Source organism: Aedes aegypti, unplaced genomic scaffold (assembly GCF_002204515.2).
Source record: "Aedes aegypti strain LVP_AGWG unplaced genomic scaffold, AaegL5.0 Primary Assembly AGWG_AaegL5_hic_scaff_1116_PBJ_arrow, whole genome shotgun sequence".
Classification (NCBI taxonomy): Eukaryota; Metazoa; Arthropoda; class Insecta; order Diptera; family Culicidae; genus Aedes; species Aedes aegypti.
Window position 1 is genome coordinate 116,420 of NW_018734533.1, and position 27,671 is coordinate 144,090.

The 27,671-nt window shown below is 37.1% G+C and overlaps 1 protein-coding gene across 1 annotated transcript in view; it reads right to left on the reverse strand.

The window, feature by feature from the left end:
* The window catches only part of LOC110680253 (sodium/potassium/calcium exchanger Nckx30C-like), a 42,582-nt gene extending 21,750 nt beyond the window's left edge, over positions 1–20,832 (reverse strand). Inside the window, exon 1 of the mRNA XM_021856066.1 lies at positions 20,036–20,832. Coding sequence (XP_021711758.1) covers positions 20,036–20,351 — 316 coding nt within the window. The 5' untranslated portion in view covers positions 20,352–20,832. The remainder of the gene's footprint in view (positions 1–20,035) is intronic.
* Between the last annotated feature and the right edge of the window lie 6,839 nt (positions 20,833–27,671).

Consider the following 27,671-nt stretch of genomic DNA (forward strand, 5'->3'; position numbering starts at 1 on the left):
ACACATGGATCCTTTTTCGTACTCGAACCCTCTGAGCAGGAATAAAGAGAATAAAAAAAAAGATCTATTAAGTCTACTGCGACCATTATTCGAAATGTTAACCCAATGAATGACCATATATTCAGTTAGTGAATGATACGAATATTTGATAATTTCTGATAAATAAATTAACATACCTTTCTATCGAAAAATAGTTTAATTGAGGTGATTATTAAACGAAGCTAAACTTTGAATTTTCAAGTGCACAAGACTGGAGAATCTGACAACAGTTCGCGTTGAAAATCAATCGAATTACTTGCTTGCTGGTGGTGACCAAGGGGATAAATTTTCAACGCAGAGCGCTGTTTGGTTCTCAAGTTTTGTGCTCTTGAAAATTTGAGGTGTGGCTTCGTTTTATAATCACCTTAGCAATATCATGGTTCATAAATATCTATATATATTTTAATTCCCAGCAAAAGAGCTGTCCCCGAAACAAAAGTCGTCTCTTGCTTTCCGAAATAATCGAAATCATGCAATTCTTCTTTTCTTATTCGTGACCCTCAATGGTGTGAGTTCCACCTTCTGATTTTAACGGGTACTATCAATGACAATAGCTAACAAGCAAGCCAAATAAAAGTATATTTATACTGGTCTCGGCCAATACCACTCAATAGTCTTTTTCGGATCCCTAGATATATCAGTAGGAGAAAATGGTTCAAACTGCATCAGCTATCAAACACCCCAAAATAAACATCTTTACTTTTATGATGGAATCATGCAACATACATTTCGTTTGTCGAAATTACTATTATATATTTTTTTTAAGAAAACAATTTTCTACACGTTCCCCTGTTTATCATAGCAAACTTAGTGTTCACATACAGTCGTCATTATGTAATTGTCTAAGATAGAGCAAGCAGTTTGTCAGGAGAAGCCCACAACAACCAATACTATTTTTATTTGACTGCACCGCTATTAAGAAAAGCATAAATGCCAGCTCTTTTTTTCATGTATAAAGGTATATGTCGCTCCAATATTTGGTAGTAAACGAGGTTATCCAAACTGCGGAGAATTCTCACGCCGATTTGCCGCTCTCCAGTATCGGTATCTAAGGACGAATGGCTGAGACGAGAGTTTTCGCTCCTATCCATCCTTGCGCAATTACTATGCTTCTCGGTTCAACCTCGTTAACTTGCTGATGATGGTGTGGTGAATGAACTATTCATTTGAACCGATTTGCAAATGTTCAAGCTCGTAAGAATGCTTAGGAGACATTTAAACGGCATAAGGAGGATCCTGATTTAATGCATCTAGCTAGTTAACTGAACCTAATCCCTTTTAACCCCACCCTGAAACTTAAAATTCAAATAATGTCGATAATTTGATTTCTCAACTTGAATTATTCTGACATTCAATACCTCTAAATCAGGGAGGGAGGCACTGATACTGTTAACGAAATATAAAACATGAATTAGCAGATATTTGTGAAAAACTTTATGTATTTGCTAGATTTAAAAGGTGAAGATGAATCGAAGCCAAACCTTAAATGTTCAAGAGCACGGATCTGGAGAACCGAACACCCGTTTAAGCTGAACTTGTTCTCCAGATCCGTGCTCTTGAAAATTTGAGGTTTGGCTTCGATTCATCTTCATCTTCACTGCAAATTAGTGAGTATGCTGATAAAAAGAATGGAAAATGATTATTCACTGTGATTTTCACGCATAACTAGGTATTGAAGTTTGGAATGCAATTCCTCGCCACACCGGGAAATTTTATTGCAAATGTAAGCTGTATTTTTCAATAAAACCTCCATACGAAACCGAGTGTTTCGGATATGAGTCTGTTCAGAATTTGAAACAAAAAGGTAACTTCAAATTATCAACGTCAAAGGCAGAGATGCCAGGTTAAAAGACATGTCTTCCATTGGAAGACATTTGAGTAGTGTGGAAGACACATTTTGAAAGACGGAAGATGTTTGAAGGACATTTCATATTTTGTGAAGACATTTGGACGATATTTTTAATTATTGTAATTTTTTGCAAAAAAAAGCGTTGGAAATTACAGAAACTCTTCTAGAAGATTTTTGCTATAAATCTATGGCAATCCCTCTCCGTATTCCTTAAAAAATACTCCATAGATTCCTTGAGAATTCTGTTTTTTTTTTTTCTGAAATCTGCTTCAGTAATTCTTGTAGTTTTTTTTTCGATTTCACCAAAGAATGTTTACACAAATTTTTATATGTTCTTTTTTCTAAGATTGCTGCAATCATTGAAAACACTAAAGTGAAACTGAAGTCAATTAATTTCCATGATATTCTATCAGATTCATTTAAGAACAATCTATAGATTGTTTCAGAAAAGCTCTGAATAGTTCTTGCTACATTTGAATGAATCTAATTGAAGCAATCCTAGTGAAAATCCCGTAGAAAGCGTTCTGAATTCTTAAAATAATCTCTGGAAAAACTTTTAGATATTTTTTTAACAATTTGTAAAAATACTGTATCCTAACACTGTACCTCCATGGATTCTTCTAGAAGTTCTTCTTGGAATTTCTTCAGGAATTCATCCAGTTTCCCACAAGTTCTTCCAGCGATTTATGGAAGAATCTTCGTAGAATTTTCTGAGAAATTCCACTCATACTTTTGACAAGGATCTCTGAAGCAATTTTCCAAAAGCTTTAAGAGATGAATGGAAATAGGACAGAAAGTCACCAATTTACCATATTTTTTCAAGACTTGCTGTAAGGACATATTTTAAATTCATCGGAATTCCCAAGATTTTTTTTAATTTCACTAGAAACCCATAGTCCATGTCCATAGAAAAATATCTGGTGAATTTTTTTAAGAATGAACCTGTAACGTTTTTAATTATATTTCTTAGATCATGTTGTTCCTGAAAAAAAAAACACTGGAGAGGAAAAAATAATCTGAAATTTCAATGGAATTCCTGGTTTTATTTCACAGCAAACTCCTTTAGAAGCTCTTTTGAAAGATTTTAAGAAAAAAATCATAAATAAAAATAAAGTGATCGATAACTTATTTCTGTAAAGATAAAAATGGCTAGGTGAAATTTTTGGGAAAAAATTGGAAGTAACGAGGAGAATTCACAGAGGAGTACATGGAATTCTTCTATGAAAAACGTTTGAGATATTTCTTTAAGAATGTTAAGAAAATCATGAAAAACTCTATGATATTTTTTTCCAGAATAACGAAGATTGCTGGAGGGATGAGTAGGAAAAATGTTTGAAAAATCCCTAGCAAAATTGACAGATGAACTTCTGGAGAAACTCCTTGAGAAATTCCGGGATAAATTGTTGCAGAAATTCCTTATAAAACTTTTGAAGAAATTCTTGGAGTAAGAACTAAAAAAAATCTCTATGTATGGAATTGGATCATGGAATAATCTCCAAAAAAAAATAATTGTAGAATTACTGAAAAATTCCTTTAGTAAACTCGTAAAGAGATTTTGTGGTAGAAATTTTATTTATTAAATTTATCTCGTGTTGAAAAATATGTAAATGTTGTCTTGGAAAAATCCTTCGATATTGTTAGCATTAGCATTAGCATTAAGCATTTCGCACAAATTCGTAGGTGGTACAGTCCTAGACCATTGCATGAGGGTTTCCTCCTTCCCGTCCGTTACCAAAGTCAGAAATTTGGGACTAATCTCTAACTCTTAGACAAGATTGACGCATCCTCCAATAATCGAGAACTGTCCTGGCCACGTCCTTGCGAAAGCTGGGGAATGGAAAAGGATGATTGATTGAACACCTACTTAAGAAAGATGCAGAGAACTCTACGACCTCTCATAGGTGTTACGGGAAGTTTTGGAATGTTGATGGAAAGGGTAGTGCATCCTATGGCACATTCGGTAGACGTTCTGGCCGACAAATGATTAATATTTACGCATTGTGATCATGCGCTGCTGATCAGAACAAACGCACCAAATTCGTTTTTTGAAATTCCTCTGCAATCCATTGCTCCTCTAATGATGAACAATAGCGTGCGCCGTAACATAGAACTGCCCATCAAAATACAAGCACCGCACGAAAAATCGACAAAAAACTGCAGTTCATAATCCATCCCGAACCGAGCATCCGCGAACCACGTTCAATTTTTGAATCAACACGCTTAACACACACAGGAGATGAAAAAAAACGAGTCGCGCGAAACAAATTCAATTTATTGCTGGAGCCATCACAGAGCACTTCAAACAAGACTCCACAAATCATCTTCAGATATAATCATCGAAAAAAGGAAATCACATTGAAAGACATGTTTCCACAGAACATTTGCACGTGGCATAGCACCATCCGCCGAAACTAATTTTCAACAGCCGAAAAAAACGCGATAAAGTGTCACATAATATGATACAGAAGAGCTTAACTTTTTGACATAATACGAAAATTTGGACATCATATATGTAGATCACTGAATAACGTTACCCTGAAATTGAAAACTTTGAAAAAGAACACATTTTTCCGTGTAATTGGAAGACATCTGAAAAATAACCTGACATCACTGATCAAGGCAGACTCGATACACTCAGAAACACGGGTAGTCAAGAGAGGTGCAAGAACACTAATCTGAGAAGCAAGCTTTGTCCCAGTTGGGACGTAGCGCCAAAAAGAAGAAGAAGAAGAACATGACTATTTTCTATCTGCCACTCTTTCATTCTGCAGGGAATATTATTCATATGTGTCTGTTCGCCTGGGTTGAAGCATCGCTAAGCTTCAACCCAGATGAAATGACATTTAGTGTAGAAAAAAAGGCAGATAGAAAATAGTTATTACCGTACACCCCCGTTAATTTGAACGATGCCTCATACAAACCATCGGGGTTCATTTTTAATTTGAACATGTAGTCACCCTAGAATCGTGTTTCTGGTTACCTCTTTCACTGTTTTGTTTTGATTCTGCGTTCCGTTTTACAGCGTTCCATTTCATTTTACTCCATTCCAGAAGCTAAATGACGTTTGAACCATTTTAATCTGAACGATGTGCAAATTAGCGGGGTACAAATTAAAAAGTGTTCAGATTAAATGTGGTCAAACTAACGGGGGTACCCGGTAGTGCATAAACTTTAGTAATTCTGTGACTATTCGTGTTTCTCAGTGTAGGTTACACGGCATTAAATCGACCTGAACTTAACTTCTTTTCACTCAATCCGGCTCTTCCGCGGGATAATCCAAATTTGGCTTAAACTCTCAGTAGGTAGTTTTCGTTTGACAACAGCCAAAAATCCACCCAGCATTAACTTTAAAAGTGTTCCTAGTGGGTTAAACAACTTAAATTTATGTAAATTCGATAAAATCCCAAATTCAACTTATTTCACGGACATTTATTACTAAGTTGACACATCTCTCTCAATTTTAGACAACATAAAAACTAAATGCGGTTTACTCTGACAACATTGCTGTTGCGAGCAAGGCTAAACAACCCAATTGCGAGTAAAAACAAAATGTAGTTTACTCAAATTTAAGTTCTATTTTATAAGGTCTTTTATAATTTGTGTCGATCAAAATCGACTCGACTAGAGTTACTGTCGACCAAACATTTCGCTTGACATGACTCTCTCACTCGATTTTTTTTACAGTTGTTACTAGAGTGTGACATTATTACTATGGTAGTCAACGGGTGACTTCTGAAATGGTCGGTGTACAGACAAACTGGACCAAGGGTTTTTTATGGACTAAGGAAAACATACCCTAGGCATTTGAAATATCAAAATCTTTGCATTAGTTACTGTAAAATTATGTAATAATCTATTTGATGACGAAAACAGCATCGGAAACATCAGTATTGATGGAATGCTTAGCCAATTTTTAGATCGCCAAAATATCATCTAGTCCGGTCTGTCTGAACATCCACCAAATATGCATGACCAAATCACAATAGACACTGACTGCAGACGAGTCACATAAATCGGCTCGATTCACAAAACAGACCACTAAAATAACTTATTTTTTGGGTAGTCTGATTTCATCGTGTAAGCTCCATTTTGATTTCTGCCTTGAGCCATTAGTACACTATGACAAATATTTGGCTTGGATTTGGACAGAGCCAAATGGACAAATGTATGACATCGCAAAGATTTTGTCAGTGTTGAAACCGATGTTTGGCTGATGATCTATGCCTAGCCAAATATTTGCACGTTTGGCAAAGCGAGTACTGATAGTTTTCTATTTCTTCTTTCTGGCATTACGTCCCTACTGGAACAGAGCCTGCTTCTCAGCTTAGCACAGTTATTAACTGAGAGCTTTCTTTACAAATTGACCTTTTTTGCATTGGTTTATCGTATGGCATGCACCAAGTATGTTCTGGGTAGTCAAGAAAATTTTCTTTTCGAAAAGATCCTCGATTGACGGAATTCTAACTCACGACCCTAAGCTTGGTCTTGCTGATTAGTTGCGCGTTTACCAATACGGCTATCTGGATCTGATAGCCTGATAGCTTTGGTCTGTCATATATCTGTACTAATAACAAAAAAGCGTTGATTCTGTAAAATGGAATAATGATTAAAATTATGAACAATAAAATCCCAAAACTGTTCAATCAATCAATTGTATTTGACATTGAAAAGTGTGTTGGAAGTGATGCTCACGTCGCATTTAAAAAATAGTCATAATGTTTATTTTTATTGGAGAAGAGTAAAAAGATGTGAGGCCAAATAGTCATAGTGGCTGTTTAATAAGACCAAGCTGATGTTTTTGATTTCGAGGATCTTTTCGGTTTGGTAATTCTTGCTACATCCTAGGGCATAAAGTGTTTTCGTGCTTTCCATTATATACGAATTTAATTGGCAAAAAAAGCCCAAATGGTCGATTGGCAGAGAATGCTTTCAGTTAATAACAGCTTCAAGTAGAGATGTAACGCCAAATAGTCGAATAAGAAAAAGATACGTTTTTCAGTGCTATTTTTTAATCAAAATAAAGGGTGCTATCTTGACATTCCTTTCGAATATACAGAAATAATTCTCATCTGCTTTGTGTCACGTTTTGTACTTTGACCATTTATGCGATTGTATCATGTTAATTGCATCAAAATCATAAAATCGATTTGATACACCTCTGAAACTTAACCAAATTGGCTCATTTTTGAAGCGAATACTTGTATTGAAAAAAAGCTTAGAATTTGATGTGACAGGGTGCCTTAAAAAAGTGAACAGGTCTAATTATGATAGCAAATACTCAATTTCCCAATCGATCCCTAACGCAATTTCGGTTTTATTAAAATCAATTAGCAATTATTATAGGCCTCATGTACGGGGAGGGGCCGGAGGATGCCTTCCTTCCTAACCGCAGACCCCCAACACCCTGGCGAATGAAAAAAAAGTAATAAAATTAAATGGTTTGCTTCGTAGCCATTTTGTTTAAACTTTTCATACATTGTCTTTGGCATGACGCAATGTTATCAATCTTCTGCTAAAGAGATCTTACCAAAAATATAAAAAAAACAGTATTGCAAATCCATTTCTCTGATAGTTTTTGATAAGGTGTATATAGCACTAAAGAAATGTTCAAATATACCCCATGAGAACTCCTCCACGAACTCTTTAAGATATTTTTTCCAGAATTTCAACTAATTTTCATTCTGAAATTTTTATAAAATTTACACAAACTGAAATATTTCAGGTCTTTTTAAGCAATTCTTTAAAAACTACTAGGATCCTTTGAATGTATCTCATTAAGAATCTCCAGAAAGATTCTTCCGGATAGAGTTTAATAAAACAATTCTTGGTAAAATTTATAGAAAACTTATGACAAAGTCTCAGAAAAATAACAGGGGTAATGTCTAAAGCAATTGCTTGCAAATATTCCTCAAAACAGTCTAAATTAAATTTGAAGAAACTTTTGGAAATGTATTGAAATTTTTCATGGAAAAGACATGAACAGTATCATTGAAACTGTTGTGTAATTTCTATAGGAATTCCAAGTGTAGTTTTAATCTCTACAGGTATCTCGAGGTAGATCCAGATGGAATTTCTGTTAGAAGAATATTTCGGAAAACAATTCTGCCCTCCAATAAACTCTAGAACTAGAAAATATTGTCCCACCAAAATATTCTCACACCGTGTTTGCCATATATGGGATGGCGTCGGAGCTAACAAAACCATGATGTAACGCACATGTAACACACTCCGTTGGATTGTGCATTGAATGCAAGGTGCGTGATTCTGATGAATTTCCATATAAACCGAAGTGTGCATATTTATTTCCCCACGTTGAAAAATTTGCGCGACTATCTATTCGTTAACAAAACGAACAATATCAAATTTTCATATAAAACTGTCACTCTATTTCATAATCTAAAATTTTCCAAGCCCAATTTCAATTGACCCGTTATTAGTCAACAAATTGAATCAAGACGCGTTTTGGTTTCCACTTTACTAACTGTGAAAAAAATGACTGGGGATGCCCAGTTAAACGTTTAATTCAAAAATGGTGCACAGATTGTGTATATTAGTTGATTTTGCTTGCTACGAGTGCTTCGTGAAGCCCAAGCAGGACAGTTCGGTTTTGCGTCGTCCGATAGATTTAGCTCACGGTTTCGCGCGTGTTTTCGTCGCTGGAGATTTTTTTTTCCTGTTTTGGAGCGTTTTGCTGGGTAGTGCTTCGAGAAGCCCAAGCAGGACAGTTCGGTTTTGCGTCGTCCGATAGATTTGGCTCACGGTTTCGCGCGTGTTTTCGTCGCTGGAGATTTTTTTTGTTTATTTTTTTTTTTTCCTGTTTTGGAGCGTCTTGCTGGGTAGTGCTTCGTGAAGCCCAAGTAGGACAGTTCGGTTTTGCGTCGTCCGATAGATTTAGCTCACGGTTTCGCGCGTGTTTCCGTCGCTGGAGGTTTTTTTTTCCTGTTTTGGAGCGTCTTGCTGGGTAGTGCTTCGTGAAGCCCAAGCAGGACAGTTCGGTTTTGCGTCGTCCGATAGATTTGGCTCACGGTTTCGCGCATGTTTTCGTCGCTGGAGATTTTTTTTTCCTGTTTTGGAGCGTCTTGCTGGGTAGTGCATCGCACGCTATGTCTGAACCAGACGATTATAAAAATCGAATGTACATAGGACTTTTTCTCGCTAGATATCAGTATTTGATTCATATGTTCATAATCGGAAGGTTTTAAAATATTCTATTGGTGAAATTTCGATTTTTTACACTTTTCAGCTATTTTTCATACTAAAACCCACGAAAACCTCGTTTTTCGGCGCATTTCAGCCCATACAAAATGTATGGAAAAAATTTCACCGATAGAATATTTTAAAACTTTCCGATTATGAAAATATGGATCAAATACTGATCTCTAGCGAGAAAAAATCCGATGTACATTCGATTTTTATAATCGTCTGGTTCAGACATAGCGTGCATCGTGAAGCCCAAGCAGGACAGTTCGGTTTTGCGTCGTCCGATAGATTTAGCTCACGGTCTCGCGCGTGTTTTCGTCGCTGGAGATTTTGTTTGTTTTTTTTTTTTTTCCTGTTTTGGAGTGTCTTGCTGGGTAGTGCTTCGTGAAGCCCAAGCAGGACAGTTCAATTTTACATCGTCCGATAGATTTGGCTCACGGTTTCGCGCATGTTTTCGTCGCTGGAGATTTTTTTGTTTTTTTTTTCCTGTTTTGGAGCGTCTTGCTGGGTAGTGCTTCGTGAAGCCCAAGCAGGACAGTTCGGTTTTGGAACGTCCGATAGATTTAGCTCACGGTTTCGCGGGTGTTTTCGTCGCTGGAGATTTTTTTTGTTTTCTTTTTTTTCCTGTTTTGGAGCGTCTTGCTGGGTAGTGCTTCGTAAAGCCCAAGCAGGACAGTTCGGTTTTGCGTCGTCAGATAGATTTTGCTCACGGTTTCGCACGTGTTTTTGTCGCCGGAGATTTTTTTTTTTACGCGTATCGTTATTTTATACAATTCGATGACCCTGGAGGGATCGGTTTTGCTTTTTACTGGTTATTGAGCAAAAATAAACTGCTAGTGTTGTCAAACCTTTTTGGGAGCAAAATAGGAAAAATTCCAACTATTCCTTAGGTTTGAATCAAGGTTTGAATGGAATAAAACTATTAGGTGCCCATTCGCGTAGGACCAAATACAGATTTTTGCTCCAGCCCCTCAAATAACCAAATTATCTTTGTTCTTGCTGCTGTGGAATTTAGCTTTACCATAGATTTCCCTAGTTTATGACATTTTTGTATTGGGGTTCTACAAATATTATTATAAAATGTTTACCTGATTTATGGCAATATCTTCATTCGAAAAATTAGTGAAGTTATTGCTAAAAGTCTCATTAATAAAGACAGCAATGAAACTAATAAAAAGTACATTTTGAATTTATCAAGTTATACAATCATGAATAACACTATTCGCTTTATTTGTCTTCTTCTGAACGTCACCTAGCTACCACGGCAGACACGGGTGAAAATGGTTTTTATTAATAACCAGCCACAGTGAGCTGCACAGACCGGTATGAATAAAAAGAAAATCAATGCCACCCACTCTATCTACCAACTGTTTTGTCAAGTCACATGCAGCCACGAGTCGCAGTTGTCCAGGCAATATTTTCTCAATGTCAAAGCTGTTCAGGTGATAGACACTTGAATCCTCCTACCGCCACAGAACCCTCCTCTCTCTCTGCGGAGAAAATCTTCCTTTTGTTGCTCCCCTCGTTCGAGGGGCTGTGTGGAATTAATTCCGGGTGATAATCAATATTCCTTAGCGAAAAGAAAAAGAGTTTTTCCTCGCGAGAGTAGGAGGACCACTTGGTAAAGTTTATGATATTTTCCTTCCATCGTCACTGGCTTTTCCCACACGCACGCATTGCACAACGCTTGAGAGCGGTAATCCTGTGGATTGTAGGTAATTTCGTTGGTTGGATGGAGGAAAACACGTCAGAAAAGTCCAATGACCGCTACGGGTATTCCTACCACATGCTCCGTAAGAACACAACCCGAGCAGAAGAAAATAACTACTAAATACCAAATTGAGGTATTCCATACCAGATAATTTCCAATACTACATACCTGAATGAGGTATGAATTAGCCCTGCATAAGAGGTAAAATACCTCAAATAATATCTCAAGCATATTCTACGAACACCAAACTGATAACTAGATTAGGTATTGTAAAACCTCAATAATACTTGATGGATTTTCATATAAAAATGAAATTTTTCAATTGTATTTCAATACCTCCAGCAGACCTCAATAGCTGTTTCATACCTCATTGAAGTATTTTTAATTGTTTTAAAGATTTTTTTCAATACCATTATAATACCAAATTGAGGTATTGACAACTGAACAATACCTAATTTTGGTATGATACCAAAAAATGGTATGCATAAGTTATTGGGGAGTTATTTGTTCCTCCTCGGGAACCTAAGCACAAACACTTGAGCCTCCGTTGCCTGGTTAGATATTTGGCTGGTCGGTTTTCCGAGGAGCAACGATGCCAGTATTCCAGTATTTGCGTATATTCAGGCGATGTTGTTTAATGTATGCTTTTGCAATAGCATGATAGATATGGCAATTTGATATTACGTTATGGGGCAACGTTATGTCATAGTCAGTGTTAGTAATCCATTTTTTTTTTCTTTTTTTTTTTTGGGGATCTGTATCTCAGCGTCTGTCCTGTAGTTTATTCATTACACTTATTCATCAATCATTTTTCGAAGAGATTCAGATTGTTCAAAGACAAAAGAAAATAATCGAGAATTTTTTTAATTCAATTTAAAAACGGTTGGTTTTAAATGACTGAAATTTAAATATTACACTTTTGTCTGCAGGTTCAGGTTATTTGTATTTCGTCATTAAAATTTTAGCCAATTCGGAAAAACAGAACCTAAAATACAGAGCCCTCAACAAGGAGATACAAGTGTTTGATTACAAACTTTTATCATTTTTTGGACAGCCAATGTGTACTTTATTCTTCCACTACTGTATGTTTTGAAACACAATATATTTTCAATAGTTGTTAGAATTTACCCTGAAAGTTGTGTTTTAATTTTACCCATTAGTCAAAATGAAAAACATTTTGATTTTTCAGCTACGATATTAGCGTTTAATATTATTCTGTCAATTTTCGTACAAAATTTTGGTCTGAATTTCTGTTATGATTGTTGTTAACTCAATCAGAATGTCATCATATATAGTATAAAATATAAGATGATATCAAAGCATCAAAATTAGTTTTCAATTCAAGTTCTCATTAATAAAATTTGTATATCTCACTATAGTATGTATACTACAACAGATATTTATAAAACCGTAAAATAAGCTCGAAGAAACTATTATATTATAAAAAAAGTTCTATATTGATACACATATTTACATATGTTAAGAAAAACCTCAAGACTACCATTTAGAGCTGGCATTTCTCCAGACAGCATACTGAACACAATATATTCACTTTTGCCTTACCTGAGTCGCCTTAGGGATGTAATGATAATTCGTACAAAGGATAAAGCTTGAAACTTTTTTCTACATGCTTGTGTATTTTTTTTTGTCATACAATCAACGAAATTAGAATAGCACCACTCTGTTCTTCCACTGCTACGGGAAAACTAATGACAAAAAAAATCCACTGGAAATTAAACGTACATTTAGGTTTACATATACTAGAGAAAATGGATTGATTAGTGAAGACTAATAACATTTCAGCATAGATTTATGAAATAATGGGTGTGTTGTTAGTATAAATGAATAACACTGCGTCAAAAATAAAAAATAGGTTAAAATTGTGCAAATATGATATTTGTCATAAAAATTTTGTCTTTAACCAAAAAGTTCAAAATTTAAACAAATTTCTGTAATAAAACTAAATTTAAACTAATAGTACATAATCATACATATCAACAAAATGTAGGCCGTTAGGTTTCATTCAAATTTTGTACCGAAGTGAGTGAAAAATGAGGTTTTGAGCTTTTTTTTCTCAAATACTAGCATTTCTACTAGTATAATCTTTGTTTTAAGACATTATCTCAATACAACATTTTTCATTGATTTCAAAAGGCATGACAATCAATGAAGTTTATATTCAGCATCTTTATGCAGTTTAAGGTGAAGATATATCGAAGCCAAACATCAAAATTTCAAGTGCACAAATCAGGAAAACCAAACATGCGTTTAAGCTGAGCACTTAATCGGTTGATCACTAGCTGGTGATGACCAATCGATTAACCCAAGTAACCACATGCATTATATCATTGCCCCAATTTGATTTTAGTTGCATTAACATTGCATGATGGCATTAATGCTTCATCGCTCTAAAATTTGCATGCATTTATTGCACTATAAAACCCATAGCTAATGCTTTCAATGTTTATATTTAGCATAATAAAAAAATAAAAGAAAAAATAAAAATTATGATCATGTTCAAAACAAAAACGCTGAAGAAAAGTTTCTCATACTAACATGACATTTGACATTATTTGTACAACCACTTCTAACGAACGAACTTGAAGCCAAAGCCGAACTAATCTGAAAATTAATTGACCCCTGCTTGCAGAAAAGTTCTATAGGGTGCTTGTTGTGCACCCTCATTCATGTTTACGGCGGATCCAATTTTCGATCGAATCCTATTCCCTATTCGTTCGAATCCATGGCCCATTTGATTTTGCTGGCGTAAACGGGATAGCCAAATGGTTTGGCGGTTTTGTATCGTGATTTTTCCGAAACATAGCAGATCGTAACAGGCTTAAACGGAGGCCTAATAATGGAGAAACCTATGAAAATCAATGGACCCGACATCACAATTTCAATTTGTTTGAACTTTCTTCTTTCTCTATTTTTTCTCAGAATAATAATTCTAACAACCCTTGTTTAAAGAACGTAACTTAAATAGTGTGTTTAGAACATCAGATTCCAGCAGCTCTTATGGCATCGAGGAACAGCGCACCAGAAATTCACTACATCGATCAGCATCACATCAGCAACCTGAGTTCGAATCCCGTTCCGAGCCTTACTTGAAGAACAATAAATACTTGCAGATCGAATAACGGCAGTGAGAGCATTTTTTGTTTATTTTGTTTTGGTTAACTTTAAGTGAGCACTTTCTAAAGCACATATACGTCATGCACTAAGTATGCATACTCAAAAGTTTTATTGAAGCTTGTGCTTTTATATTGCATTAGCAATGGCAGCAATCATGCCTGCATGTATTGCATTAAAACAACTATTGTGGGGCCTTTTTCAACTTTATTTGTACTTTATTGAGCTCTATAGGATAATATTACCCTAACTCATAATTTTCTAGTGCAATGTAAAGCAGAAATAGTGTATTCATATAGGGTTTTACGGTTACTTGGGTAAGTTTCTAGCTTAAACGGGTGTTCGGTTCTCAATATTTGTGCTTTTGAAAATTTGAAGTTTGGCTTCGATTCATCTCCACCTTAAAGTATGCATTTTTATCACATTTAATTGTTACGGTGTCAAATCTCAGAACTATGAAATGGTAGGGAGCCGGATCCTATTCTTGGCACTTTTGATTCACTTCGGCAGTGGGGTTTTTTGAAAGCTACAGAGCTCATATTTGGCCGCAATCAGTGATGGAAAGTGGCGAACATTTATTCTGAACTGAAACAAAAATTAAACCAAACGCTCCCGAGCGTCAGAGCGCTGGTTTACTCGCATCTGTCGTGCTCCCGAGTAACCGAAGCTAAAAGTTATTCGCGAACTTGTTCGGAGCTGTTAAGAATCTTTTTGTGCTTTTGGAAAAAAGCTGGTTCCCCTCCGATATTTATGGTTTCCAAGGGTTTTTGATTACAAACTAGTAGTTTACTGCCGATTTGATGGTTATAAAATTAATTTGTCTGTCAAAATCATAATAAATCACACCTTGCACGGTTACTCGCGAGTAAATGTTCCCGAGCTTGTTGCTACTTCTTTTGACATGTTCTCCCAAGCGACAGGAGCGGACTTACTCACACCTAGCCATTTTCCGAGTGTGTGATGTTTGTTATACGTTGGTATACACTCGGGAACTGATTCGTGATGCTAACTTTTCCACCACTGGCCGCAATATGCGCCGTATTGAAGTGCTTCTAATTGCAAAGTTTCAGACAATTCGCTTGAGAAAAACCCCCCATGCCAAAGTGAATCATGGAAGTGCCCAAGTAGCTCTGCACCCTAATTGTAGCATTTACAAATAAAAACTGCTTTATTAACCCCTCTACCAGCAGCTTCATTTTTTACCACCAAAATAATATTCAAATCGCGATAAAATTTTTGTTTCTCGATATTATTCCACGGTTTTTTCACAAGACCTAAAAAAACTCTTCTAATTTAAGAATCCATGTCAATATTAATCATTGGTGATCTGGTTTTGAAGATATTTCGATGTTCCTTGGGGGACCGACATTTTCCATATAAAATGTCTCTGGCGGCCATTTTGTTTTTGGTCAATTTATCAAAAAAAAAATGTGTACTATACAACACCAGGTAATAAAAAGCTACTGTGAAAAAATCATACAAATCAGTTCAGTATTCGTGGAGAAATCTGACAATTACGATATGAGTTTTTTTAGAGTTTTCAAGATCTTTATTTGTCCAGCATGGTACCAGAAACATAAATGATCATTACTCAAAGACGGCTGCACCATATTGCTTCATTTTTTCACAACATACTCGCATTAATGTATCATTTTGAGGAGTGAATATCCGAATACGATAAAAATTCTGTAGCCTGAGATATTTACGTGGGTTATGACTACGCGTCGGTTCCCCAAGGAATTTTGAAATATCTCCGGATCCAGATGACCAATTATCAATATCGACACATATTCGAAAACTAGAAGAGTTTTTTGAGAACTTGTGAAAGAATGGTGCAAAAATATCGAGAAACAAAAAAGTTATCGCGATTTTAATATATTTTTAACGGTAAAAAATGAAGCTGCCGGTAGAGGAGTTAATATGGAGCCTTATAAATATTATCGAAAAGTGGTTCATTCAAGTAAAAAATATGGGAGTCAAAATTTAGAACTCCAATGTTATAAAAATTATAGCTTGACACATATTAGAAATACTGATTTCTTATTTATGTTTGCACAGACTTCTTGATTTTATGAAAAGAACGCTGTTGGTTGATAAATGGCTGTGCACGAGGTACCATAGGTACCTCGCGTACCTGAAGGAATAAAATAGTGCGGTCCTTAGCTTTTTGCCCAGCAACTCCTATCCCTACCTCCTCGGGGTACTGGCCGGGGTACGAGCAACCTTAGGGAAGATCGGGTAACCAACCCCGGGGAGAACTCTGGTCGTATGCTGACAAGGAAGGAAGGGATTACTTTTGCTATTGCTTCAGCAAACCTGGAGCGTCTGTACTCCATGTTAGGAGCGGCTCACAACAGCGTCTGTTCCTCATGTCAGGGGCGGCTGATCATCGTCCGAGTGCCAGAGAAAGACTCTAAGAAGGGACTAGCGATTGGAAGCTCGGTACGTGGAACTGCAAGTCTCTCAACTTCATCGGGAGCACACGCATACTCGCCGACGTGCTAAAGGACCACGGATTCAGCATCATAGCGTTGCAGGAAGTGTGTTGGACGGGAACAATGGTTGGAATGTTTAGAGGTAACCATACCAGAGCTGCGGCAACACACGTGAGCTGGGGACAGCTTTTATAGTCGACGTCAAGATCATCATAGAAGATCTAAACGCTCAGGTTTACCAGGAGGAGGAATTCAGACCGACTATTGGAAAGTTCAGCACCCACCGGCTGACGAATGAAAACGGAGAAGACGGAGAGCGAGGAGATGGAACAGCTGTGCCGGTCTCAAGAAACGCGTAAGTTCTATGAGAAGCTCAACGCATCCCTCAACGGCTTCGTGCCACGAGCCGAGATGTGCAGGGATAAGGATGGGAGCATTTTGACGGACGAGCGAAAGGAGATCCAAAGGTGGAATGAGCACTTCGACGAACACCTGAATGGTGCTGAGGGCATAGGCTATGAAGGACGGGACAACGGAGGAAATGCCTTCGTCAGTACTGCGGGAGATGGAAACCAACCAGCCCCCACTTTGAGGGAGGTTAAGGATGCCATTCACCAGCTCAAGAACAATAAAGCTGCTGGTAAGGATGGTATCGGAGACGCTGGCCATTTGTCTGCACCGGCTAATAGGCATAATCTGGGAAACAAAACAGCTACCGGAGGAGTGGAAGGAAGGGGTTATATGTCCCATCTACAAGAAAGGCGATAAGTTAGATTGTGGGAACTTTCGAGCGTTCACCATTCTAAATGTGGCCTACAAAGTATTATCCCAGATCATCTTTTGTCGTCTGTCACCTGTAGTAAACGAGTTCGTGGGAAGTTATCAAGCCGGCTTCGTTGACGGCCGATCGAAATGGACCAGATCTTTACTGTACGGCAAATTCTCCAAAAATGTCGTGAATACCAGGTCCCAATGCATCACCTTTTCATCGATTTCAAGGCGGCATACGACAGTATCGACCGAGTAGAGCTATGGAAAATCATGGAGGAGAACAGCTTTCCCGGGAAACTCACGAGACTGATAAGAGCGACGATGGAATGTTACGACAGACGGGGATACGTTCGAGTCTACCTTGGATCCTTGATAACGACTGACAACAACAAAAATATGGAGCCGCGTTATCAGTGGAAGTCGGGCTTACTATCGCCTCCAGTCTTATGAGCGTTTTGTACATGGTACATTTGGTACGGGCGTGAATCTGTTTTGACGCAGCTTCTTCTGCGGTCAAAACAGATTCACGCCCGTACCAAAAGTACCATGTACAAAACGCTCATAAGACCGGTAGTCCTCTACGAGCATGAAACGTGGACGATGCTCGAGGAGGACCTGCTAGTACTTGGAGTCTTCGAACGTCGGGTGCTTAGGACGATCTTTGGTGGCGTGCAAGAACACGGTGTGTGGCGGTGGATAATGAACCACAAGATCGCCCAGCTTTACGGCGAACCCAGTATCTAGAAGGTGGCCAAATCTGGAAGGATACGATGAGCAGGGCATGTTGCAAGAATGCCAGATGCCTGCAAAGATGGTGTACGCTTCGGATCCGGTTGGTACAAGAAGGCGTGGAGCGCAGCGAGCTAGGTGGGGCAAAACCGACGATAAAGAGATTTGGCCACGAACCGAGTATTGTGGCGTGAAATTGTTGATTCAGTGTTATCTGTCTAGATGTTAACTAAATAAATGAATTGATCGCTGTTGAAGAATGTATATATACAACATAAGCTAAAAGAGTACTCTTGGGTAACTAATAAGCGAACAGACTCGTATTCCGAACACTCGATTTCTGTATGAAGATTTAGTTTCGCTGAAATATGTCATCAAATTACCAGGAAACGGCAGTCAATTGCAATTCAGTTTTCACGTCTTCAAATCTATCTTATACTTCGACAGTAGTGATGATTCTCTAGTTCGAGGTCAGTAAAACTAGCTCAGATAAATAGATTAGAAATTTATTCATTTTAATACAATTTATTCGTGCTGTTCGAAATTTGAAAGAAGGTTTTTCGGAATATGAAACAGAATGAACACAGTGTTCGGAATTTAAATCAAAATGTTGTTGCATACTTTTTCGTGAAAACAATACTAAAATTAATTAAATCGAACTTATTGTCGGTACACAAAACAGCTAACAGTTAAGAAGGAAGAAATTAAAATTGTACAATTATCAGCTAATGCATGCCTATCAAATGTATTTGAAGTCACGGTTGGTGTTGCAGCGACGACACTGGGTTTTAGAGCAGATCAAGTCTTTTGTTCGTAATGATCAGCTTAAACTGAAAACAATATATTTCATGAAAATATACATATTACTTAATATTAACACTTACAATCTTCAGTGATTCGACTGCACTTTAAACAGGATTTAAACCCCTAAAATTAGCTTAATATGAACTAATAATTCGGCTTCAAGCACTCCTGCAATTCGATCACGCATTGCAATAGCTTTCAATCCTTCTTCTTTCGATTCTCCTTGTTTCTTATGAAACACATCTTATAGGGTTACCAGTTAAATCTGACGCGCTATTGGCTTTGAGTATTCGGAATATGAGATAAAACGGTATATATTTTTACCAAATAAGGATCATAGTGTTGGTTATATGAAACGAGTTATTGTAATTTTTAATACGATTATAGTAGAAAAAATCATATTAAAATAATTACTTATCTGTTTTGATAACATGTAGTTAAATAACAACGAAACAGAACATTTACTGTTCCACCTACAAATCAAAAGCCAAACAGATTGGCAGCACTGATCAGGAGCTGCTTTGCGTGGCCTTGATTTTCCCTCCTCGGCTCGTGATCTTCCAACACTCTCGCTCTCGCTCAATAGCTTTCCGTACAATCTCTTGCTTCACTTCTTCGGTTATGTAATCAAATTGTTTTGAGTATCAATCGAGGCAGCACCCAATGGGAAAATTCAAACATACTAAGCATTTTCCGTTGCGGCATGAGAAAAACTCCATGGCCTATCTCGTATTTGATGTGGGGTCCAACCGAAGGCGCTTGAGTGCCAGCTGTAGCCCATTACAGCGCACCCACTGCGATTTTCCTCCATTTAAGTATCCGTAAGGCGGAAACTGGGGTTTTTATGAATGATGAGAGTGAACACTTTCACATGCAAAACATCGAAGGGTATGAGTACACTACATGCAAGTCAACGGAAATCCTTGGTTTAAGCCCAGGCAGGTGGAACCTAGGAGCTTACATCAATAGCACTACTAAATAAAGCCCCGAAATGATCTCAATTTGACAAACTTTAAACAAAATCTTGCAGCAGCGCACCATAACGCTTTTTTTTTTCAGATTTTTTCCTGAGAACCTTAGCTTATAACATCTGAAGCAAAAAATGGCAGGTGAAAGAACTACCAAATCCTACTCAATCATGTTAGTGTCATGTAAAGAAGCTAAAATGCGTTTGGAAGCATTTATGGTACTGCCGTAGTATCGTAGGAATCGTGAGGAACAATCCCAAACTGGGTATAATAATGAAAATCAGGTGGCTGTTCGTACTTTATATAATTGTTTCACCTTTTCATTTTTTGTAGTAACTCAATAGTAACGATAGTACATGTATCAAATGTTAGTTTTGAATAATTATAAAGTAATTACCGTTTATCATTAGTAAAGATGAGTCGGTAGGGTATTGGTCATAGTATGAAACATCCGTTGAATCAGCGTTAACTAGGTTCGATGGCAGCCAAAAGGAGGCGATCAAAAGCCCCATCAACGCGAATGGGAGCATCCGGCCATAGCGGCGGTAGCCGAGTTTTGCAGCTCGGCTGAAGGTACTGCTACTGCCATAGTTGACGACTGCCGCCCTAGTGATGGAGCTGCCCATGGCTCTTCTCCTGGATGTGATAGTAATAGTAGTAATAGTGCTACGGCAGGAGGACTCCCTCATGATGGCTGGCTGCAATGGCTTCATCACGCGTCCTTTTTTTAAAAAGTCACCTTTTTAAAAAAGGAGCGGTTTTTTCTATCAAGGATAACGTCTGGATGACATTTTATTCGCTCTCTTGCGTCTATCGGGGCGCTGCTCAAATGTGAGCTAGCTGGCCTGCTTTTTCACTTCTCTTCTGCGTATGTCCTATCAAGGGTTCAACTAGGATCCAAATTTTCCTTTTCCTGGCACTAGCACTCCCAATATCAAGGTACGGCTTTTCACATTTCACTTTATTCCACAATTAATTGCACCTCAACAGCCCTTTTTTCACTTTTGTCATCGATTCCAAATGCACCAATTTTCCAACTAGTAGAAAACTCTGCAGCTACAATCTTCTTCCTCCACTTTCTCAGCCAAAAACTGTGTTATTGTTAAAAACCGTACTAGAGTAGTTATGTACAGGGATAACCGAGGTATTGTTATCGCAATGGACGCGCACGAACTGCCGTGCCGTGCAGCAGAGCAGCGATGAAAGCTCCTTCCACAAGCTACCAACTACCACCAGGAGCACTCTGAATACACACATAAGAGTCAGGCTCTCTTCTCAGCATAATTAGAGCTTGCACGAAAATTCCGCTCCTCAAAAGCGCGACCAGACGTATCCTTTTTCCAGCACGATAAAGCTCACGGCTCTCTCAATCACGCGAATCAGCCATTCTCTCAGCTTGCGCAAAACGTCTAATCCTGAGCTTTTACAACAACTGTTCGTTCTATTTCATTGTTACTCGATCATCTGCCGGCAGCTTTCGGTGCCATCATCCATTGCAAGCATGGTACGTTAGGAACGGGAGGGGGAGAGAAATGACCCCTTACAGAGTAAGGTATATGAACACAAATCGTCTCTATTTCAATGGTATTATTCCGTTTGAGTTGGAACGTTTTTTTTAGTTCTCACAACATCTCTAATCGAAAGCCGGTGCTAGATGCATGGTCACAACGGTCGCTTCCTCACATGTACATATGCATAACCCATGGAGACGCATGGTTATTCATTTTTATTCTTCATAGTGAGCATTGATAAACGAAGCGGTTCATGTGATTAAGATGCATTCATTTTAGACAATTAAATTGTTGTTGGTATAATCAATATGGTCTTGTCTACAAAAAAATGTTTGAAAATCCAATCTCCCAATCAAACCATCCTTACTATAAAAATTGTGTTCTTGCTTTTCCCATATTTATTCCCATACAAACTTTAAAGGACTTGTGCAGTCCCAGTTTTCATTCAAATGAGCTCAAATTTTGGGAGAACACTTATAGTTTGATCATAAATCGAATGTGTTGTGTGGAGCAAAAACGATATTTTAAACCACCCTAATGGCTCATATTTAAAACACTCGACTTTTTATAGCGATTTTTTAACACAACAATCAAAATTTCTTCACAGTTTGATCAATCCTTCTATTATTCTAGTCCTCTACATTTAAAAGTTGTGAAAATATCAATTCAAAGTCGCCACTGTTCGGAATATGAGTCATTTTCGTAATTTGAGTCAAAAGGTATATTTGCGCAAGGAACCAAATGTTCAAATATTGGAGTTCCAATTCTAGGTACTAATCAATATCGGCGCCGGCTGCGTCGTAATGCAGGGCAATTTGGGATAGGGAGGAAATGTTAACGTGTTACTCGCGTTAAGGAAGCAAACCTCTGAACCGCCACGAGAAAATACTGGAAGTTTGGAAAATGGGAGAGGATTGAGGGTTCGCTTACACAAACGTCACGCTAAATTATAAGGCCCCTAAGGGCCATACAGAAATAACGCATCATTTTCAATGGTTACACGGACTCCAGTCATAGTAACGTAAACATCGATGCCTCAATTGAAAAAGTAATCTATCCATCTGTGCAATACTTGACTGAACGCACAATGTGTCGTTCTTCGATGACGGACCATTCAAAGATTTCGCATTAGTACCAAAAAACATCTATCAGTTTTTAAAGCAAAAGTCAACACTTCTAGTGACGAACTATCTAAAGATCTTGTATTGTTTTGAAAAAATAACGCATGTTGCATATAAACATTGTGCAAAACATGAAATAAGGTTTGTTCCGACTATTCACCGTTTGTTTAACAAATACATAAACGAAGTATCCTCTTGCCTGTCTCGATAATAATGCAAACAAAAAAAACTAACCCACTTGCTTGGGCTTTGCAAAGCGCACTCCCATACAATTTTTGTAAATTTTATATAGAAAAATAAACTGCTAAGATCAACAAAGGAATCCAACAGAAATAATTCAAGGAATTTTTCAAGGGCTCGATCAAAAGTTTCACTAGAAAAACCTGTGAGCATTTCATTGCCTAAGACAGGGATTCCCCAAGTAATTTCTAAAAAAAATCTTCATTTGTGATTTGAACATGTGAAATTGAGCTACTTCCAAAGAAGTGTTAGATATATCTCCCATAACTAGAATATGTGAAGGAATTTCCCCTGTATAATTTTTTTCGAGCTATTCTTCCCAGATTATTGTTTAAATTACATCAGGAATTACAAAAAAAAATTGCAGATAGAAATTTCTGCAAACTTTTTTGTATACGTGAAGTAATTTCCAGTATTTCCAGGCTATTTGGAATTGCATAAATGATTTTGGAAACTTTCAAAAGTACCTTCGGAAAAATTACTTGCTTCAAGTGATATAATTAGATTTCCAACAGAAATCATATCTAAAATTTATCGCAAAAAAAAATAAAAAAAATAGTTCCAGTTATTTCCCTTAAAAAAAAAGTCTTATAGTTTTTCGTAGAATTCCTTGAAATATGCAAACAGGAATTCATCCAAAGGTGTATTAGGAAATTTTTTCATATTTTTTTCGAGACTTCGTTCAATGCTTTCTTCAGGTTTTAGTATTAAGAGATATTCTAAGAAAATAATCTAGTCAAATGCTTGGAGGAGTTCCTGAAAAGTTCTACATGGAAATTTATAACTCCTGAATGAATTTTGAAAGCACTATTGGGAAAACTTATTACTGCAACAATTCTTCAAATTATACTTAAAAAAGTTCTAAGGAGAACTCATGGGATATTTTTTCAATTTTAGAGCAGTTTCAGTGTTTGGATTTTGATCAGAATAAGCCGAATGAACCATATTCGGAGAGTGTAACAATTCGCGAACCATAACAGTTCGTGGCACATCGCAATCGGAGAGCTCTATGAATGTAAATATTCACTCTCTTGTTTGGAACGTGGCACGAGAGCGTTCAAGAGCAGCAACTCACACAGACTGCAACAGTATCGAACCATTCGGTTGATTTAAGTATTGCATGAAATTGGTAATAACTTTCATATTTTCTGGTAATGCAGCCTTTAACAACCTAATTATTATTATTTTAATAATTTCTTTATTAGTATCATTCAAAACATTACATTCTGTTCGGTCTCACCGCAACGACTCTCCCATTCATTGCAAGCAAGGCGCAGTAAGGTACAGCAGCAGCGAAGCAGTGCGTATTCAATTTTTCTCCTTTCGCCCCAGCTAGCAGCAAGCAGCACAATTCCTTTCATTCTGTTGCTTTGGGCTGCGTGATGCTAGCTGTCGGCGCACTGTATCTTTGTAACAATGCTACATGTAAAGCGAATATTTGCTACCTCTTGCATATATAAGCGACGCCCTTGCCTGTGATATTTAGCTGTAAGCTGTGATTGTAATCGTTCCGTACAGTATCCCCCACCGAGCAGGAGCACTGCCTCTCGGTGGTGGGTAATAAATTATCGTACAAGTAGAAGTCGTTCGTTCATTCGTCTGCCCCTTCGGGACCATTTAATAATCACAACGTAGGGCATGGTCAACCCTGGACGAAACACATTCATTTCTTATATCTAGGTGTTCTGTGTTATTAGACAACACTATCATCCTTATTTGGTAAAACAAATTTAAGATTTTATTAACATTATGTTAACAACATATTACATTTCATTTGCCGAAGCAGTTCAGATAGTTTACAGGTGAGTTGATTTCACCTGCTTATAAGAGAAAAAAAACGTTTTCAATTTACTTAACCTAACTCAACCTAAATATATAACGCATTAATCGTAGCAATCGAAGATTGTAACAATTTTTGCCTGAAATTATTAATTATTTTATTTGATATTTGTTCCAATGTTTCAACATTAGATATTCTATGTAACTCATTAGTACTGTACCAGAGAGGAAGCCTCAGAATCATTTAAAAAATTTTTATTTTGAATTCTTCAGAGCTTCTTCCTGGTATTACAACAGCTAGTCCATATTGGTACAGCATACAACATGGCTAGCCTGAAAATTTGTTTGAATATCAACAGCTTGTTCTTAAGACAAAGTTTTGATTTTCTGTTGATAAGAGGATAGAGATATTTTTCATATTTGTTACATTTGGCTTGAATGCGCTCAATGTGATTTTTGAAAGTTAAATTCTTATCTAGCATGAGCCCTAGATACTTAACTTCATCTGACCAATTTATTGAAACCCCCCTCAAAAAATATCCAAACTTTTTTGCAATCGACTACAGATGACACGCAGACTTCGTCCTTTGGCGGAGAGGCCTGTGTCATCCGCAAACAATGATTTTTGTCATCCCTGAGGTAACTCCGGTAAGTCAGATGTGAAAATATTGTATGATATTGGCCCCAAAATGCTGCCTTGGGGAACACAGCTCTTACAGGAAGTCTTTCAGATTTGGATCATTGAACACCCCTTTGGTTGCAAACATAGCACAGAAAATGGAAAATATTCGCCTCTGATCGACCCCATACTGTGGGTAATGTGTGTCTGTCTTGTTTTCGTTCATGGTTCGTTAACTTCCACGAACGATAAATGTTATGCGTGTTGTATGAATGCAGGCGGATAAATGGGATAAAATTATGGCTCGTTTGTCAATGATCGTTAAATTTTCCAAAGCCTGAGCAGTTTTCAAAGAAATCCGTGAACAAATTCCTATGAAAATCTCTGTACGAATATAGGTGATCAGAAAGAAATTCTTAGACTCGGTGCTGTTGTTGGTGCCAATTCTAGAAGAAACCTAGGAGTCATGAAGAATTTCTGTAGGATATACTGAAAGAATATTTAGAGTTATTATCAAAGATGTCTCTGTGGGAATTTAATTAAGTATCTTAAGAGAAATTCCTCAGAAAAGAGATCGATAAATGAATTCTTGATGGAATTCATAAAAATCCAGGAAACCTTGGAACCAGGAGTAATGTTAAAAGAAATATCGTGAAGATATCTTAAGAAAAATTTTAGATGAAATTTGAAAAAGTTCCTTCCAAAAATCATGAATTGATTCCAAGAAATGCTAGGTAATATCTCCCAATCGAGCTTCAGAGGAATTTCGAGTTTGTTTGCTGAACAAACTCGAGAGGTATTATTTGAAGGCTTCAGATGGGATGCATCGTTAGTTAAACTCATAGAAAAATACTAAGTGGAATCCAGGCAAAAATAGAAATCATTGAACTACTTTACGGAGGAATCATTGCTACAAATTTTAGTATAAAACGTATGTATTGTATCTTTCAAGCAATACATGCAATGGAATACCCTCAGTAATATTCAGACATATTATTGAGAGAGGAATACTTGCGAGATGCCTGCAGAAACTCGGGAATTATTCCTGGACGTGATGCAGGTGGAATCTATTTTAGGTAATACCTGGATGAACTGTATAAAATCTTATAACTGGCTATGATGCTGGTCAATTGAACATTTACCAATCGAAGCTAAAGACTTTTCGCCAATCGACTAAGATTCGAAATTTTGTAAGGCCTTTAAGTAACGATACTTTATTGTCCATCAATGGCAATTGAGTAATACCTCATGTACTACACTAAGATCCTACCACAATAGATCTAAAAACTGGTCGCAGTTGCGTTTCAAATAGGAGTATAAAAGCTCGTTAACTTTACACAGAATATTTCTGTTTTATTATATATTTTTTATTTTATTATTTATAGAAATGAGCTACTATATGCAATGCAAAAAACTCCTAATTCCCTATTGTCTACATATGTCGATTATCAATTACGCAGTCCACTTTGGTCATCATTAATAATTCAATCAGCTCGGACCGAGTAATACAATGCGCAAACAACGATGCATACCGCGTGAAAACAACGCGACTACGACACCGGACCGCTATCACCGATACAGAACGCGAAACTGAAGGTGGAGATCAATGCGCATTGCCAATTCAATTCATCACAACGCGCATGGCATCCTAGAGTAGATGCGCCGGTTTTGCTCGTAGTACCAATTATTACTACAGTAGATTATGAACCGTTTGAACCGTCTGAAACAAATCGGCATTGATCACATCGTCACAGTATATCGCATTCTCATAACTTACCTAGAAAATAAAACGAAAAGATTCCTCTGTTGTAAGATTGATGGCGCCATATGTACGAAGTCCACTTACCCTGGAACTTAAAAATAGTATGTCTTACGACAAATGATCGAAAAACATTTGATCGAAAGCATATGGGACATGGTGAATTTAAAAATTGACGATAACAAACTTCTCAATTAAGTTTTGAATTAATTACACATTACTCTCATCTAGACCCGACCAAAAGATTACAAACATAATTTTTCTAAGATCATTTTGCCAGGAAATAAGGAATATTTTGGAGAACTTCTCCGAGTATACCAGTAATTCCTCCAAGGATTTCTTCAAAGAACTCATCAAGAAATAATTTAAATACAACCCCCCCCCCCCCCCCCAAATTCCTCCAGAGAATACTGCAGAAATTCTACCAAAGATTCGTTAAAAGAGAATCTTCCGAAAATTCCTTTAAGCATTCACCAAGCCTTCCTCCAGGAATTCCTCATGCAAATGTCTCCAGAGATACCTCCACAGTATTCCTCAATAAAATCCTTCAAGAAAAAGAATTTCTCTAGGGAAATTTCGCCAAGAAATAAATATCTAAGGATTTCAGTAATTCTTTCAAAGATTTCACCTAGACCTAGACATAATTTAGACATTTTCCAGAAATTTCTCGACGTATTCTTCCAAAGACTTCTCCAAAAATTTCTCAAGAATTCCTCCAGAATTCCGCCAAAGATTCCTCCATCTACAATTTCTCTCTTTTTTTCAATTGCACTAAAGAAGAACTCTCAAAAGGATTCCTCTAGGTATTTGTTTTAGGGTTCCCTCAGAATTCCTCCAAGAGCTCCTTCAGAGATGTTTAAACGAATTTTTCCAGTAACATTTCTCCAGGTAATATTTCAGAGATATTTTCGGAAACTTCAGGGTTTACACTACTAAACCTATTGTTATTATTCCAAAGATGTTTTCAAAGATTTCTCAAAGAGATTCCTCAATTGATTTCCTCC